General features: G+C 38.1%; 2 protein-coding genes across 3 annotated transcripts in view; both read left to right on the top strand.

Annotated features, from left to right (window-relative positions):
- The window catches only part of ADORA2A (adenosine A2a receptor), a 53,487-nt gene extending 52,415 nt beyond the window's left edge, over positions 1-1,072 (top strand). For both annotated transcript variants that reach the window (XR_008236763.1, XR_008236762.1), the window contains one exon: positions 993-1,072. The gene's annotated coding sequence lies outside the window, so the exon portion shown is untranslated. The remainder of the gene's footprint in view (positions 1-992) is intronic.
- Positions 79-18,628, top strand: UPB1 (beta-ureidopropionase 1). The gene is made up of 10 exons (XM_052797820.1): positions 79-255; positions 993-1,164; positions 2,695-2,782; positions 3,495-3,589; positions 4,884-5,045; positions 9,111-9,280; positions 12,662-12,743; positions 13,598-13,640; positions 14,776-14,930; positions 18,372-18,628. Exons 1-10 carry the CDS (start codon positions 155-157, stop codon positions 18,453-18,455), a joined length of 1,152 nt encoding a protein of 383 aa, XP_052653780.1. The 5' UTR covers positions 79-154; the 3' UTR covers positions 18,456-18,628.
- Positions 18,629-18,925: the final 297 nt, after the last annotated feature.

Raw genomic sequence — 18,925 nt, 5'->3', positions numbered from 1 at the left:
AGCCGCGCCCGCCAAAACCCCTCTGAGGAGAAAGGGGCGTGTCCCGGCGGGGGGGGGGGGCAAAGTTCGCGGGGGCGCGCGGGTGCCTAACGGTCAGCGCGTGCCCAACGGTTCTGCGCCCCTCGCCTCGCCTCGTCCCGTTCCGTGCTGCGCCATGGCGGGAACCCTGGAGTCTGTGGAGACTTGCTTGGAGCAGCACATCCCGCCCGAGGACCTCGCCGAGGTGAAGCGGATCCTCTACGGGGGCGAGGCAAGGTGGGCTGCCAGGACGGGCTCGCCTCCCTCTCCCCCGTCGCGGCGGGGGGGTCGGGGTCGGTGTCGTGTCCCTCCCCGTCTCCCTCCTCCCCCTCGGGCTCCGGAGGGGTGCCTGGGCCGGGAGTGAGCGGGGAAGGCGTCAGTTTGAGGACGGGTGCGCAGGACACAGGGCTGGGCTGAAAGGAAAAAGGATAGGTTCTGTGGCGTTTGTGGTACTGTGGTGAGATAACTGGGGTAGTTTGGAGGTAATCCAAGTTTGGGAAGCAGGGCAGTAGGGAGGTTGTATGAGAAGGTGGCTGACTGGAAGGAAAGACCTGAGGGGGATAGTTTTGAGGGGGGACTGGGGAAGTTGTGGCTTCGGCGTGAGGGAGCTGGAAAAGTGGGGATCTAACATGAGAAGAAATGCGTTGGAGGGAAAGTGTTTATAACCTGGGGGCGGCAGATGAGACTTTGTACGTGTATGCTCCTTGATTTGTGCAGCAAGGTATTAGTGTCTGGAAATCACAATTATAAAAGAGGACCCTGGGGTTTGCTGCCATGGAGGAGAGCAGTGAGGTTTGCACATGACCTGGCTACTGTCTGATTGTTCCCTTGTCTGATAGTTGCGTATTGGGGCATGGGAGCTTGGGTGTCTCTGTAGGGGTAGACAGTATTTGTGATCCTTTTGGTCCATTGCATTCAGAGCAGAAAAGAAGAACATCTCATCTTGAAATGTCTTTGTTTCCTGTTTAATCCAGAAAACTTAATTTGCCAGCTGCTGCTCTATCAGCAGCTCAGGAAAGAGATTTTGAACTACAGGGCTATGGATTTGAAGCTGCTCCAGAGCAATTGAGAAGGCCACGCATTGTTCGAGTGGGACTGATACAGAATAAAATTCCACTTCCCACAGACACAGCAGTGGCAGTCCAGGTACACAAACTGGGATCTGGGCCATTTGTGTGTAACTCCTCTTCTACTGGATTGAGAAATAACACAGTTCAGTTGTTGATGTTAGAAACTCCATCATGAAATGTCTGCTGATTTTCTGGCCATGTAGGACCCATCACTATCTTAATGCAGCATACTGTAAGAAATTTGAATGACACGTTCAGTTTTATTATTTCTCAGAAATGCCTCTTGTGTTGTGTTTACCTAGTGAACAACTTGTTTGCAGTTTTTCCAAACCTAATTATTTAGTAACTGATTTGGTACATGAAAATCCTTTGCCTCTAAAATGAAACAGAAAATCATTTACCCAAAATCAAAAGAGATGGCAGCCCATGGAAACCACAGGTGCAGTTCTTGTTTTAATTGAGAAATGTTCCATTATAGGAAAATCCATTAGAGTAAACACAGATTAATAAAGCTGTGTTCATTATTCTTTTTACAGCAGTAGATGAAATGTTATTACAAGGTGACCATCATCTCTTAACACCTTGGACACAAAAGCACTGAGGTGTGACATATATGTATAGAAATAGCCTCCTAAAACTAGCTTTAAAAAAGTGAAAGAAAATACCACATTTATAAAATTTCCTGGAGTAGCAGTTTTGTACAGTGACAGGATAGAACATTTCTGAAGTAATTTGTTTTGGAAAGATTACCTGTCACAGATGCAAGTAATTAATTTGGTGAATGGATCGAGTTTGTGGATTCTTTGTAGCATCTGTTGAAAAGACTACCCATTATATTAATGATTTTACCTTATAAATAACTAGTTAACTTTTTCTGTAAATCACTGTACAGTTGTTGAGTTCGTAGGTCACTGTTGACTTCTCTTGTGTCCCTTTTTATTGACACCTGAAAGTATCAATGTAAAGTGCTACACCTATGCTTATCTTTAAGGAGAATACTCAAGAAAAAGTACTTTGAAACAATGTTTTTTGACTAATTAATAAATGCTTTGATGTTTTTTCTTGGTAATAATCTACCGAGCTCCTAGGACAGAGGGATTTAGAAAATAGTTCGGAGGTAATAACTTCTAGAGAGTATCCAAGATCCAGGCGTTTGAGTAGGATTTGGAGATAACCAAGGAAATAGACTGTCCTTACCTCATGTTTTAAGATTCTGAGCACTTGACTTGAATTCACATTCACTTAACATCATTCTGTAGGTTGTTTACAATGAGCAGCAAAGTTTAAATTTTTGCTGATTCTATTAAGATTTTTAGCTATTTGCAAGTCAGTCAGCAATGGTTTGCCATATATTTAAATGTTGTAACCATGGAATTACAATTCCATTGGACTGCTTTATCTATTTTCAGCATCTAAATGCTTTAAAAAATCTATATCTAATTCTTTCTATTATCAGTGTTCAGGAATGATAACTTCTTGAGTTACTGCCCCTGAAAGCAATGGGACTAAGTATAGAACAAGAAAAATGTAATGTGAACAAAGCTTGTAAACACAAGTGCGTTAGAACATAGAGCTTTTTTAATAGTGTGACACTTCTCACAATCAGGTGGCTGCACTGCACAGACGAATTGAGGAGATTGTGGAAGTAGCTGCAATATGTGGGGTCAACATAGTTTGTTTCCAAGAGGCTTGGAGTGAGTATTTTCTGTGATTCCTTCTAGGTTGTCAGAGGTCAAGTTCCTTCTATTTTAACAGGTGTCCTGTACTGGAAGTATGTCTTGTAAGTAAAGAGCAGAGATCTTCCAAGATGTAACAGTTGACTTTACTGGTTTGCTTTCTAAAGGAAAAAGCAAAGAGCTTAGTCAGCAGAACTGTATGGAAGATGTATGTGAAGTCTGTTGTACTGAAGACTGGTGTACGCCGCAACAGTGATATTTGTAGGCGTGCTCCTTCTTCGTGTCGTCCTTCGTAATCCTTTCCTCCTGGTTTTTTTCTCCTAAAACTTAGGGGGTTTTCTAGACAAATATTAAAATTAAAAAGTCTAATTTTAATTAAAATGCAGTCTTTGAGGCTTAATAGAGGCAAAAACCAAAATGAAGGCCCGTGAAATGTTTGTGAAAACAGGTTATTCACAGAAAGTGTACACTACTGACTGGAGTGTATTTTGTATTTTTACCTCTGGTAAGGCTTCACTAAGTGCATTCTGTCTCTTCTGTTTTGCTCTGTGTGGGCCCAAAACTCCTTGCCCTTGCTAAAAATATTTTAAAATAGCTTTTGTCTTTAAACAAGGAAAACAGTTGAATCATTCTTAAGTGTTTAGTTTTTTATCTGTGTTCATGCAAACTGTGTATTTCTTGAGTGACATGAACATTCTTGTAAATTTTATCTTGCATTGGTGTTTTCTAGCCATGCCCTTTGCTTTTTGTACAAGAGAGAAGCTTCCTTGGACTGAATTTGCTGAGTCAGCAGAGGATGGGCCAACAACAAAATTCTGTCAAGAGGTAAAAAACCAACCAAGCGAACCCCCGCCCACATCCAGCCTTCAACACCAGCCCATAACTGCCACTGATTAGCATGGTTTTCTTCTTTATGTACCAGTAACTTGCTTGACAAATATTATGATAGTGAGTAAAGTAGAAATGGACAACAACAACTGTGCTCAATGTTTATTTTTTAAACTACTTCGCATTTATAGACTACCTTCTACCATGGAAGGCATGTGAAACCACCCATTTAACTATTCCTGAATTTTACACGGGAGGAACAATTCTTCATACAAATATTTTAATTTCCATTTAAAAGCTGTTTCTTGCCTAGAACAGTTGAATATTAAACAATGCTTGTATGAAAGTGTGAGGAGAAAATTCTCTAGCCTTTTCTGAACAGGGTATACTTTCACGCAAATTTTTTGCATCTTCCTGTGAAATGACACAAAATGTAGGGGGCTTTTTATGGACCTAAGGAGATTTGTTACTGTCTGGCTCTTATTTTTCCCTTCCAGTTGATTGCAAGGGTGGAAGAGTTTATTTTTGTTTTCTGACAACTTTTTTTTTTTTTTTTTAATAAGGAATTTAAATTATTTTCTTTTACAAGTGATTGAAACAACTAAAGACTGTTTTGATGTAAAATTTGCCGAGATATTCACTGACCTATTAAGCTTTTGTAGACAGCATAATATCTTTAGTCTGATCTAGGGCAAGTACATGTTGCTTCTCACTATGGAATTAATGACACTATGGAAGTTTGGAGAAATAAAGAAGTGATTTGAAGGAAAAGACAGTGTGCTAGTAAACTGGCAGTCAGAAGTTGCTTTATTTCTCACTCACACCTATGTCATTTGATGTTTATAGTTAACATGTAATGCTATTTTACATTTCCTTTTTTTTTTTCTTTTTTTTTAAATTTAAATAACTGTTTTTAGCTAGCTGTGGTGTCTTTCGTTCTGGTACACCACTTGCATGGTATACCAGAATGGAAGAATGGTATATACCTCTTATACCTGTGAATAGATAGAGGTCAGCTTCATGGTTTGACCATTGCTGTTAGGATGCTTTTTCCTGTTGGTACCTTGCATTTCTAATTGAAGGATTCAGGTGGAAAGCTGTCTGTGATGTATCCATCTTTGATGAAGAAACTGGCAATATGGGCATGCCAATGTGCGTTAAGCATTAGTCCTTGATAACAGTCAGAGTAATATACCAGATGAAAACTTTTAAAATCCTTCTTTATGAACAAAATATGAAAATAATTACTGCAGGCTTGTATATAATAGAAGAATTGTGTTCATTTGTATAGCTGGCAAAGAAATACAGTATGGTTGTGGTATCTCCAATCCTGGAGCGAGATGAAATACATGGAGGAACTCTGTGGAATGCTGCAGTGGTCATTTCTAATTCTGGAGCTGTCCTTGGCAAAAGTAGGAAAAATCACATTCCAAGGGTTGGAGATTTCAACGAGGTAAGATACAGTATTGTGATTATAAAGCTAGTCTTACTTTGCAGCTCTTGTTCGTGTCAGCTTGTGTTGTATCAGAGTTATATCATCAGGAAATGTAACGTACTTCTAGAAAATGTGGTTCACTAAGTGTCAAATCAGTTTTTCTCAGGTGAAATTATAGTAAGTTAATTCATCAGGAATAGAGAGTGATGACTCTTAAAGGACAAATAACATTGAATCTTTGTCGTGTACTCTTCCTTGGCCTGATGGAAACTACAAAAGTATCGAGGATCTTTAAAACAGAATTCTTGAAGTCACAGCTTTATGTTAGTTGTGCATGATTGGCTGAGCTAGTTTTTGCATGTGTGCATGTTGAACTTATTTTAATTTGGAGGGCAATTGTTTTGTGGCTCAGGTGTTTATTTATGGACTTGATCTCTGTTTATCTGTAAGATTGTCTTGGAAATGACAGTTCTTTTGCTTACATTTCTTTGAGCAGAATCCCTTAATTCATTACGCTTCTGACTGAATAGCTGGTTTACGGCATCTTCTGTTTACTAATCATATTACTTCCACTAAAGCCCCCAGCAGTTTTTAGGCCATCCTCCAGAATCAGCTTCAGAAACTGAACTGGTAGTAAAGGCAACGTCAGAAGAAAACTGGTAGATCTGAAATGTGTTTATCCATCCATAGAATTATCACAGGCAGAAAGATCAGGATTAAAAATTAACCAAAGTCTAAAAATACATTGTCTTACCTAACTAAATCTCTCCTTGTCAGCTAAAGTGAGTAATTAACAAAGGCATTTCTTCTAAGCACCAGGAGCTGCTATATACCTGCAGTTGCTTTTGTTCCCTGTCTGAATGCTCCAGTCACTAAACTGAGGCTTCAGAATCCAAACTGCTTTTTTTATTAATTTTAAAAAGTTTTTTTGTGTCTTGAAACTTCATGTTCAAAGACTTCTGGAAGTTTTGACCTGGGCTCCCAGACCTGATCGGACTGGTTTGTGTTTCTTCAGAGGAAACTGTTAATAGGTTTCTACACAATAGATTTCTGGCACAGGCCTGTCAGTCACCAGTGTTGACTTCTATCTTTAATAATTATTTTGATATTCAATATTATTTTATCAGATCTGTCTTTTGGCTAGCAAAACAGTAACTAACAAACCCATATAAAATAAAAGCACTAATAAAAATGAATTTTGGTTACTTTCCACATTCTTGATTTGTTCCTTGTGTAATCAAACAAAAAATAAAGTCCTTTTGCTTGTGCTAAAATATGATATCTTTCGGTTTTCCAGACAGTGTTTTGTGGAGCATCAGCAGATTCCAAGAAACTTCTTGTTTCCAGCTATGAAACTGTAATGAAAGGCACCTAAGAAAATATATTTTTACTTTTCCATGTGAAGTATAAATAGACTTTCATTAAGAGTTTTGCATAATTCCTAAAAGGACTTAGTTCTTATAATCCTAAATGCCAGAATTTCCACAAAACAATCTAATTATATCTTGCAGGTATACTATAATGATTTGACATTTCTTGTATCTACCTCATTATAGAAGCAAGGAACGTTTAGCCAAAACAGCACTGTCTTTTTAGCTAGTTTTGTTAGCAAAGCATTAAGTCCATTCTTCTGAGCTGAGCAATTCTGATAGAGGAACTTCAGAAACCACCAAGACTACAGGAAAGGATTATGCTCATCTCTGTGACTTTAATGTTGTTTTCTTTATCAACAAAGTTAACCTCCAAGGAAGCGTTGAATTTGAAATTATTTTTGTGGATTGTCTCTGTAGAGCAGATAGGGAAAGGAGCCTTGTTAAAATCATCCTTGTCGAATCGGTGAGAACTAAATGGAAAGGGGAAAGATATTTGTCTGTAACCTATTCAGCCATGTGTGGGAGGGCATATAAATAAACAAAAATCAATCCTTCTTGAGACATCACAGTTTGTTGCTGTGGAGATGATTGTGACCTCTGGTGAGGAATAAAGAAATAAGAACTGATGAATTCCCTGAAGCAACAGCATTCTTGTTTTTCTTTTCCTATTGTAATAAAAGAAAACTGACAATAGAAGAAAAAATGGAAATATATTCAATTGGCAGAATTGTTTTGGAAAAGGACTGTGTCAGTGCCCACCACGTGGTGTGCTCTCTGCAGACATGAAAGGAGATATTGCACAGTCCCTTGGGCATTGATTTTTTCGTGACACCTGATAAGAATCATGAGATGTCACTTTTACTGGGCATACTGAATCTCTAGTCCTTCTTGGTTTCAGAGGATGATCCCCCTGTATCTATCATGCCATTCTCCTACACTTACATGAGGCCCCTAGTTTGTTCCCCAGGTGTAACTGTGCTTGCTTTAGGCCTGATACGGTTCTTCTTTCAAGACCAATGGCAGTGGTTGTTACAATGGACAGATAGTTTCAATAAAAAGGGAATTGTTTTACAGCACCCCTTTCTTATGTGATAAGAGGCACGCCCCATTGGGTCAGGCTGGTGGATTATGTACCTTGCTTTTCTGTCTCTGAGATCATCACAAAAAGGTACTATTAAGAATAAGTCTGGCCACTGCAACTTTTGTACTCCCTCGGTATCCACAGTCATTGTGTTAGGGATGTTGGGTGGCATGTTCCTGTCTATTTCTTTTCTGATCTGTTGTTCTTTTATCAATGGCTTTGTCTAATCCCTTCTGAACCTGATGATAATACCTGTTTTGACAAAGAAGCAAATTTCAGAAGTGCACTGCCTGCTGCATGCAAAAAGCTACTTTCTTTGAAAACAGGTACAAGAGTGTAATTTCAGTCAATACCCACTACTGCTACTGCTTTGGGATTTCTGTATTCATCTTATCCACTGCCTTTGTGATTTTGTAAATTGTGTTCATAATATTGCCCTCAGCCTTCTGTCTGCAGATTGAAGAGCCTTTTTAGTTGCTCCTCACAAGGGAGCTGCCCCATCCCCTTCATCATTTCAGTTGCCTTTACTTATTCTATCTCTAGTATTTCTACATTATCTAGTATATCTACATCTAGTACATTATTGAGATGCAGACACTAGAATTGCCCGGAGTACTCAAGCCATGGGCATGCAGAATTCTTATAAACCAGCAAAATGATATTTTCTGTTATGTTTCAATATCCTTCCTGTTGATGTCTGAGCTTTTCTTGGGTTTTTGACTACCACTGAACTCTAAGCAGGCAACTGTCAGTGACTCCACACATACCCTTTTCTTGTATCTGTGAAGAACCATTTCTGTACATTTCATTTATAATATCTCTGTGAATGTTTGTCTCTATAGCTGTTAACAATGATCTGTCCTTCTCTTCACTAGTGCCTTTTACAGGAACCAGTGCATTTCTAATTGTTTAGAAATGTTTGATATGATAGGATGAAAGTTCACAGCATATGGTAGATGGGATCTTTAAGCCAACAGTTGGCTCCATTTTCTTTAAGGAGTGTTCTCTAGATTTATCCTGTGATTTTCCTGGTGGTAGTTTCAAGCCTTCTGTCTGTTTAGGGCAATAGGCATATAGGAAGTTTAAATAACCAATCTTAGCTATACACTGATAGTTCCTTATAGCATTCATAAAATTACTGCACGTCATTACATAACAGGTGAATGTAAAGGAATTCCATGTTCTTTAAACAGTATTCATCATCTCTTTTTTCAATCAGAATCAAAGGATCGTGATGACTTAGGAGAATTTTCTTATGTGGTGAAAGTGCTAAGAGAGGTGTCTAAAGTTTGGCAATTAGTGGATCTCTTCTAAGCTTCTGTAGAAGTTTCTAGCATTAATAGAAATGTTTATGTCAAAGTCAGACATTGCTTAGGTGTAGTATGAGTGAAGGGAAAGAGAAAGGGGCTTGAATTTGATCTCAGCAGCCTAAGAGAGCCACTTTTTGCTATATACCCATTACAGGGCAGCTATGTACTAAATGAAAGGTGTCCTCGCTCATGGTCTAATGACTTGAAGCTGGTAATCAGAAATTGGGAAGTGTCAAAGCAATGTTGGAGGTATTTCTTTTTGCTTTTTAAAGAAGTCTGTATTTGTGGGGTTTTGTTTGTTTTATTTGGTTTTTTGTAGTCTACTTACTATATGGAAGGAAATACAGGACACCCAGTGTTTCAGACACAATTTGGAACAATTGCTGTGAATATCTGCTATGGGCGTCATCACCCTCTGAACTGGCTCATGTTTAGTATGAATGGAGCAGAGATCATCTTTAACCCTTCAGCCACTATTGGAACGCTCAGGTAAAATACAAACTGATTTAGGCCGTTGCATGCTTTCTGGGTTAACTGAACCAGGTGCCTCAGGGGCACCTTGCTGAGGTCTTGGAATCTGAGGCATCACTCTTTGTTTTGCCTTCAGAAAGGTATCTGCATTCTTCTCCATCTGGAGTTTTGGGCTACCAGTCTGCTCATAGTCACTGATTCTCTTCAAGAACTTTAGGTTGTACATCTGCAGGTCTTCTGTCTCTGAGACAGAGTTAACAAGCATCCAGCTGGTATTCTGAAAACTAATGGGAGTTTATTTAGATTATCCATGTAATATTTTTGCTTTATGATAGGCAGTAGGAATTTACATTCAGGCTTAGCTTGCCAGCTTGCATCATCCACCTAGGAGCCAATAAGTATGGTATCAAATTGCAGTTTTCAGAGCCAAGCTGAGAAACCCTTTTCTCAGAAACTTTTTTTTTTAACTGTTGGCAATTTTGTGATTATCAGGCCTCTTGAACCAGACTGAACCAGTGTAAACGGTTTCCCTTGAGATAATCTTCTGCAGATTGACATTAATTGCACCCTACCGACTTGATTTCCTAAAAGAAAAAAGAAAACCAGTTCAGTGAGCTAAGAAAATGCACTTTTTAGCTAGCTCATAATGATTAATTTGTGGATTAGATCTTGAATATGCTTTGCCTCTACATTATCAGCATCAGTCACATTTCAATATAATAACCTTTGAATGTGCCATGCTTCCAAAGCATTGTCTGACACAGGCTGTATGTTGCTTGGGATACTATAAAGTGATGCAAAATAACTGGATTTCTTTAGGGCCAATGGGGGGGCTTTCTTTAGGTAGAAACCTTCTAGCAATGGTTTCAGTGGTTCTTTATACCACTCTTGACAAAATCACCATGCCTTCCTTTCATTCTCATTGTATTCTGTTCTTTGCCATACTACTCAATACTTCCAAATTCCAAATTAGACTATTTGTAAATTGAGGTGTGGGATTCCTGAATGTGTCTACACATCAGCTTAACACATGATAGAACTGTGCTTTTTCTTTTTTTTTTTTTTTTTTTCCTCCTCATAACAGTAGGCTCTGGAAAGTAATTTAGTATTGTATAATGTTTACATACATATGACTGAAGAAGTGATGGTAGTTAATGCTTAATTATAAATAATAATATTTTTAACCCTCTTCAGCTTTGTATGGGGCAGTGGGGGAAAGTCTGGCTTTGCAGAGTTCTTTGGAATACAGACATTTCCTTTGTGAGTTAAAAACCCATATTTTGGGCTAGCTGAACTGTCTTTGAGTTTCCAGCTCCAAAGATAATTTTTAGGAGGCTAACAGGAGTGTATTTCATTGTTATGGATGATATTGTAATATAAGTATAATATCCAGTAGCAAAGAAGACATACTGATCTCATATAATACTGAAAATTCTTTATCGTTTCTCTTCTCTCTCCCTTCAGCTGGGCTTGTGTGTGTGAACTAATTGCAGAATATTTTCATTTTTATTTCTTTAAACCTAGAGGAAGAGATTTTTCCAGTGTCAGTTTTGTAAACCTTAATGTATGAAATGTTCAGGCAATATAGACTTGCTAACTGGCTATACAAGATGATAGAAGAGTTAGAAATGTAAGAGGAGTATCTTTTTTAGCATTTTCCATTTCTTCAGAATTCACCCAATCCCTTCTCTTTACCTGTTTAATGTAAATTTGGAGGTTTTCTGTCTCTGTAACAAGGTCCAAGAATATTCATCCAATTTTGTTGTCGACCAGCTAGAAAATTCTGAGGACACTGAGCATTCCTAATAGGGTAAAAATGGTGAAAAACAGATTAGAGAGATAAAATTTTCATACCCACAGCCAGTTCAGATGCAGAGAACCATGTATTTGCAAACCTGGAGAGTAGAACTGTAGGTCAGATGCAGTAACCTGTCATTCAAAATGCCTTTAATATTTTTTGGTATACAAGATAATTTAGGTTGAATAACATCAGAAAATGTCCTTTGAAAATAGTTGAATGAATGCTTTGGGGGCATTTATGTCACTACTAGAATAATATTTGTGGTTGTCCACTTATAGCCCATTAACAGGAGAGCAAACAGAAATTACCCTGTTGTCATACAGCACTTCAATGGTACTCTGGGTGCTTCAGGCTCTCCTCATTATTGGCTTTCACATGATTGTTTTTAAGCATATAATTTTTATTGCAGGAAGAGGACTCTTGAGGCCCATGTAAAAACTGTCTCTGGGGTCTCTTCTTGGCTATAACCTTTTTTTCCTGTCTCTCTTCTTCTGTGAAATTGTAATTTGCTGGAGCTTTTCAATAAAATCCCTTTTTCTTAGAAGAGCTGGCTGCCAGACTCAAAGCAATTGAGAAAAGAGGCAATAAACCAAGTCCTTTCAATCAGTCCAATGACCATCTCTTTAAGATTCTTAAGTCTTACTGGGAGATTAATGAGTCAGATGCTTGCAACTTTGTCTTGGTATTCAGAATCTGGCAGGTACATGCTGTCACAGGAGTGTACAAATTGTATCACCTTTGTTTTGGAGCTCTGAGTACTTCCAGACCTCCTGTTAACTAGTCTGATCCCTGTGTATCAAACTATTTAGTAAAAAGAAGGCTATTTCAGTTTTAAACATCAGTCAGAATTGAAATCTCCTTTGGAAGAGAAGTAGAGGCTTGTAAAAGAGAAGGAATTTTTTATTCCTCATTTCTCAGTTCTTGGTTTTATGTAAATTTAGTGACTGGTTTAATAGGTAATTACTGGGAAGTTATCAGAATACTTTTGTTAAACATGCTTTCTTTTTCATCAGTCCACCATGGGAAAAATGACTTACTGGAACGTGCTATGAAAAAATACAAGTGGGAAATTTTGGTGGAAATAGATTTTTCTTTTCCTTTCATTTTTTTATTATTCCCATAATTATTTTTTTTCCACTCATTGCTGAAAAAGCCTCTCCTGGACCATTTTGGGAAAAAAGGAGACAGCTTGATGAATCTCTTACAGTTTTGCTGCAGAATGATGTTTGGTATATTAAAGGTAATGGAATGTGAAAGCCCATGTGTAAATCCTTTGCATAATTTGGAGAGTAAAACATTTTACACTTTAATTGCTTTGAAAATCTGGAGATGTCTTGATTTTTTTTTTTTTTTTTTTCCATGACAGCCATATTTACAAGGTTATCAGATAGACTAGTTTATACCTATATTTGAGCAGAAAATAACGATAGTGCTTGGCTGTATGTGTGGGGAGAGTTTGATTGTAAGAACAAGATCAGTCTTAGCAGCTAACTTTGGCTTCTTTGACAGAAAAGGTACAGTGTGAAACAGTCATAATCTAAATTTAGCTCTGAAGTAGACAAGTAATGAATACCTGCCTCCTCTTTTGTGTATTGCAGCGAGTCCCTGTGGCCAATTGAAGCAAGAAATGCTGCCATAGCTAATCACTGCTTTACATGTCCCATCAACAGGGTAGGAACGGTATGTATCTTCACTTTTTTAATTTAATTTCATAATTTAGGTATTATAGCATGAGTTAATTCAAGGTAATGAACTGAGTAGCACTACCATGCAGAGATTCTTCTACTGTATAACTACTGTATTAGTGTTTATAATATGATTTGAAGATGGACAGTGATAAAGAGATTGAGAGCTGCCTTGTTGCTGGCAGCCTACTTTTTGGTTGCAGCTGCTTCTTGTTCTTGAATTTCTCTCTTTGTAATAGGCACCCACCCTTTTGCTAATTTTCCTAGTTTTTATGGTGAAATCAGTATTCTTTTAGCCAAAATGACTGAAAATGAAATGTATCCTCAAGTCAGTGGTACACAACTGATTGCTGTTGTACAGATACTACCTCCTTCTGGACACTGAAGTTCTATAATGGAAACTAATATTGCACACAATAAGTTGTTCTTGCCTTCAGGTTAGTCCAAATACCCTACATTTACGTTCTTTTATAAGGTTCCCTGCAAAAATCCTGACTTGTTCTTGCCATTATGTGAATACATTTGCCGCCTTTTGTGACCTGCAAAGATGTGTTTGGTTAAATGTCTCCTCTTTTGCCTCTTCTTGAGACTTGTGAAACTGATACGAGGCATGTTTCCCAAAGTGTATGAACAACAGGCAGTGATACAAAAAGATCTTGTTTTGTACCCTATCCATCATAGGAACTAGGCCGCCCCTCTGATGACTCCCTTTAGACAGTGCTGATAGTATGCCAGAAAAAAATCTTAACAGATTTATATAAACTTCCGTACTAAATATGGTAGACTAGCAAGGATTTCTTGAATGAAATGGAATTACACTGCCACCTACGGATTCCTTTTATTTCACAGGAATACTACAAAAATGCCTTTACTTCCGGAGATGGTGGAAAAGGTATGTTCAGAAATCACATGCAGTGGTTGCTAATAATTGTTAACTAGAAAGTCTGAAGAAATGGTAGCTCTCCTGCAAGTGTCTATCCCATGACAGCTATGGTAGCTAGTGACAGCCTTACTTAAGACTGCTGTTCTGTAAGCTGGAGAGAAGCAGCACTTCCTATTAAAGTTGGTGGTACCACAGTATGTGGTCACCAGAAGTTCACACCTAAGGTTTCTATATACTTTCAGAGGACTAAGAGTTTTGGAGTCAATGCAGTATTGTAGGACTGCAAGACAGAAATCCCACAAATTAGCCTTTGTTCTCGGTGTATGCATGACATATTATCCATAGTTTTAAGATTATTAACAGTAACAGCCCTAGCCTGAATCCCCAGCCAAGCCATTTTGCCCTGGTTCACAGATTTGCTGGAAATTAAAGAAGAGAATGCTCAAAGAAGAGCATGATATTTGCTTGTATGTACTTCACTTGTATGTTGAAACACTATAATTTGTCCTATGACAACCATGACTGCTTTTGGCTTCATCTGGAGTGGGCCTGAGCTTTTTTTTTAGCTAGTTTTGGAGCTAAGTGTAGCAGCTGCATGAAAAAGGTCAGTGGTATCCATTGCTTAGTAGTACAACAGATGTGGCTGATTTTTGGCACAACTCAGAGTTGTGCAATATGAAGTAAGATTTTTTTTTTTCTGTGCCTCAAATTCCAGTGTTTTCACCTCTGACCTTGTATTGAAAATTGAATGGGTGCATCTCTGTCAGCTGTTTTGGAAATGTATGATTTGACAATTAGAATTAATTTAAATTCTAAATAAAAAAACCAATGAAAGCAAAGCCTTTCCTTTAGTTCAGAGACTCAATAACGGGAGAGCATAATCATGCATTATTTAAAAGGCAGTGCAGTGAGTTTTTTCCTGTTAATTCGATATATGTGAAAGCTGTACTGTGCATGAAAGTAACTATTGGTCAAAACTGCAATTACCTTAGGATTGTGCTGTGACTCTTCAGGATGATATCTTGCTTAAAGCACAGTGAGTGAGCAACCACAAGAAATTGAGCCAGGTTTTATATGGTACTGCATGTTAAGTTGTATACTTGTTTGCAGATGGCATTACACGCTTTTTAAAAATTTCTTTAAGCGCACCATGACTTGGGCCATTTTTATGGCTCAAGTTATGTAGCTGCACCAGATGGCAGCAGGACCCCAGGACTCTCTCGCACTCGGGATGGACTTCTGGTCGTAGAGATGGATCTAAATCTTTGCAGGCAAGTCAGTGACAAATGGAATTTTAAGGTAAGCCTGCTTATAAAGAAACAAACTTACATATGATATTGGAACAAACAAGCTTTCATGATGATCTTACAATAGTTAAAAGGCAGCCTTTTTTTTTTTTTAACAATCCAGAGCTTAAATTGTTGAACTAAGTTAACAGGATGTTCTGGAAGACAAAGGCATAAATGGATTCCGAAAAGGAGTAGCCAAATTCAGGGAAACTAGGCCAATAGCTTTTAAATGAAAAACTTAGCCTTTGGTCCTTAAGTGCGGATTGCCAGGAGCTCTGAGGACTGCTAGGGGAAGTATGTGAGGTTTCCTTATGCAGGGTTTGTAGGCATTTGTAACTGAGCTGAGATGGACCTTTGATCTGACCTAATATGGTAGTTCTTTATATTCTTATAGGCCTTACTTGTCAGTTTTGGTGAAATTTAGTGAAAACCCAAACCCACAAGAATCTTTAAGCTTCTGAGAACTTTCTGAATGCAAACTTCTTGCAGTGTTAACTCCCTGAATTTGTAGACATGTTGAAGCCACAGAGAAAGAACTGTGTACATTCATCTCTGAAGCACCCTAACACGCTTTTGAATTTATCTAAATCAGATTAAGATGGCAGCAATCCTTTCCATGTGGCTTTAACAAACTTATTTATTACTGTTTTTTTGTATTCTGAGATAAACCTAATTTGGATCATCTTTCCTGAGGGTGTAATTTGATTTAATTTGTCCAGCAGCGGTGCTGGTTTAAGAAATTGCCACCTCAGCATTGCAGTTTGCTAACCCTTCTGTTGTGCCAGTACAAGCTATGTGGGGTGCTATATTGTACACTGGTTTAGTGGAGTGACCAGATTTTTTTTTTTTTTTTAAACAAACAAATGACACTGTAGTTTCTTCTTTGAATCTGATCAAGTTTACAGCAGGCCCACAAATATTCTGTTGCAACAACAAAGCAAGCAAGCAAAAGGAAAAAAGAGGTGGCAACTTCTTAAATAGGCTTTGTTGATGAAGCAAACATCTTGCTTATTTCTGTGGAGACAGGTCTTTCATTCTAGTCCCCAGTACTGCTAGACTAGAAGTTTTTCCTGTCCGCTCTTAAGATCAGCATGATTTGAATCCTAACAAAGTAGACCAGAACTCCTGGCTAGCAACCGTCACAATATGTGTAGGTTCTCCAGTAATAATCTAGTATTTAAAATAAGTAATCATTTGAAAGGAGTGTCAATTTTTGCACATAGTGTTACTGCAAGCAGACATTTATTTTATAGGGCTGGTTTATTTGGAACCACCTTGTGCATTACAATATAGTGCAATACATAATGTGTTTTGATTTCAATTTGATGCAAAAATACAAATTTTCTGTGGATTTGAACTGCTGCATAAACTTGAAATGCTAAATTAAAACATAGTCATTTCTTAGGTAGAGCTTAATTTCTTTGCTAATGCTGCCAATCTGTATATAGGGACTAAAGACAAAAAGTAATTTCAGGTCATCTTCTGGACAGAATTGCATTTGTTATTTTACAGATGTGTGTGGTAGGTATATGGTTGTTGACATAGTAGAATTAAACTGTGCTGAGAGATTCCCAGTTTTTTTTAAGTCAGGCAGGCATTTAGTTTTGCTTTGCCACTGAAATCTGAGGCCCTTATTGCAGAGTAGAGATTTAGTGTGTGTCCTGGTTTCAGCTGGGATAGAGTTAACTGTCTTCCTAGTAGCTGGTACAGTGCTATGTTTTGAGTTCAGAGCGAAGAATGTTGATAACACTGATGTTTTCAGTTGTTGCTCAGTAGTGTTTAGACTAATGTCAAGGATTTTTCAGCTTCTCATGCCCAGCCAGTGAGAAAGCTGGAGGGGCACAAGAAGTTGGCACAGGACACAGCCAGGGCACCTGACCCAAACTGGCCAACGGTGTATTCCATACCATGGGACGTCCCATCCAGTATAGGAACGGGGAAGTGGGGGGCAGGGATTCGCCGCTCGGGGACTGGCTGGGTGTCAGTCGGCGGGTGGTGAGCAATTGCACTGCGCATCATTTGTACATTCCAATCCTTTCATTATTGCTGTTGTCATTTTATTAGTGTTATCATTATCATTATTAGTTTCTTCTTTTCTGTTCTATTAAACCGTTCTTATCTCAACCCACGGGTTTTGCTTCTTTTCCCGATTTTCTCCCCCATCCCACTGGGTGGGGGGGAGTGAGTGAGCGGCTGCGTGGTGTTTAGTTGCTGGCTGGGGTTAAACCACGACAGTGTGTCAGGAAGCACATGGAGCATTGCTTATGACAGCTTAGTAGGGGTATCTGAACAAAAGCAATTGTATTGATTAGGAAAAACAAACAGTAAAAGCAAAACACTGACCTTTAGCTGTTTTGTATAGAATTGCTTATTTTTGGTTGTCTTCAAGTCTTGTACTTTCAGCACCTTAGTTTTATGTTGATGGTGTGGATTGCTATTGTTGGTCTTTTGGCACATAAGGCACAGCTGTGGCTTTTGTTTAGGTGACAGGGGATATCTGTTTCCTTTTCCTTTCATTTGTGGTCAAGACAGAGGTAGTTCTTGATATGAGGGGAATGAGGAAGTATGAAGTCATCAGTTATCCACTGCAGAAACCCCTTGATAGCAAGTAGGAACCTATGTAACCTGCTCTGGTATCTGCAATTTGCATTCAATGATGCCTGAAAGGGATGTTAAGTAGAATGTCTTTGCTAAACTTACAGCAGCAAAATAGTTAAACAAATTGTACTCATTACACTCTGGCAAGAAAGAAGTAATTTGCTCCCCTCAGAGCCAATGTTGTAGACTGTGCACTTCAGAAGAGGACGATAGCACTATGTAAAGTGCTATATTTCAGCCTCCTAGCTTACTGTATCACCCAAAACAATGATAATATTTCATATTATTAATGGATAAAGTAAGAGCAACCCAAATACCATCAGTGGCACCTATGCAAACATTGCTGACAGCAGGGTTCATCAGTTGTCAAGGGCATATTGTGAAGACATAATTACAGACACACTCCTTTGCCTTCATAGGCATAAGTTACTTAAAAGAGAATATTGTTGATGCATAAGAAAGTAAGTCCACCTTTCACATTCAGCTTTCAGCCATCCAGGATAACCAAAATAGCCTTAAGTAATTAGTCAGCAGACATGACTGTCAATGAAGGACAGCTGCAAAGCAGGAAGGTGTTCATTTTAAAGTTTTACTTTTTAGAGTGGAAATACACTTCTCTTTTTTGAGTAGAAGTATAGTTTTAGGCAACACAGTGTGAGTTCTTTTATAAAATAAGTATATTAGTTTGTGCTAAGGCACTGGAGGTCTTGCTTTTTGAGTGAATTATGATTTTACTGTTTGGGGCAATTAAATAATAGGTCGTCATAAAAAAAAATGGTGGCCATAAATATTTTCTACTGAAGTACTTTCATAGCTTACTACAAGAACTGAAGCTTTGATTTTTCTTTTCCAGATGACTGGTAGATATGAAATGTATGCAGACAAGCTCACTGAAGCAGTCCAGCCTTATTTTATACCCAGTATAATCAAAGAGTAAGAGAGAGCATCTCATTACAATTAAATATTGCATAACAAATTAAAAGGTACTGTTGGATGATAGCTGTACTGTGGATCACAAGTTGTTATTTTAATGTTGTAATTTTAATTTCCTGTAACCAACTTTTAAATAATAGGATTCAAAACTGTGTTAAGTAAAATAATTGAAAAATGGCCTTTTGGTTTGGGGTTTTTTTTTGCCATTTACACTAATGAGTCCAAACTTCTGTTCCTTTCTAGAAATATATCCAGTAGGAATACACTGATATAAAATGATGATGAAATATATTCAGTGCTGCATACTGTGATATAGTTTGATGGAGATGATGAGTTCAGAGGACATAAAAATTTTTACATAAGCTTTGCATTGTGTGTCTATGTACTTCTGCTTCCCAGTTTTTACCCTCTACCCCAATGCATAATTTAGGGAGAAGGGAGGCATAAATTATTTTCATCTGTTTTTTTTTTAAT

This window comes from Harpia harpyja, chromosome 9 (assembly GCF_026419915.1).
Source record: "Harpia harpyja isolate bHarHar1 chromosome 9, bHarHar1 primary haplotype, whole genome shotgun sequence".
Lineage (NCBI taxonomy): Eukaryota > Metazoa > Chordata > Aves > Accipitriformes > Accipitridae > Harpia > Harpia harpyja.
This window is presented reverse-complemented; position numbering and strand designations above follow the sequence as displayed.

Coding starts and splice junctions, on each gene's coding strand:
- UPB1 (XM_052797820.1), top strand. CDS start 155: ATGGCGGGAACCCTGGAGTCTGTGGAGACTTGCTTGGAGCAGCACATC. Junction 12,744..13,597: donor CCATCAACAGGGTAGGAACG/GTATGTATCTTC, acceptor TTTATTTCACAG/GAATACTACAAAAATGCCTT. Junction 13,641..14,775: donor TTCCGGAGATGGTGGAAAAG/GTATGTTCAGAA, acceptor AATTTCTTTAAG/CGCACCATGACTTGGGCCAT.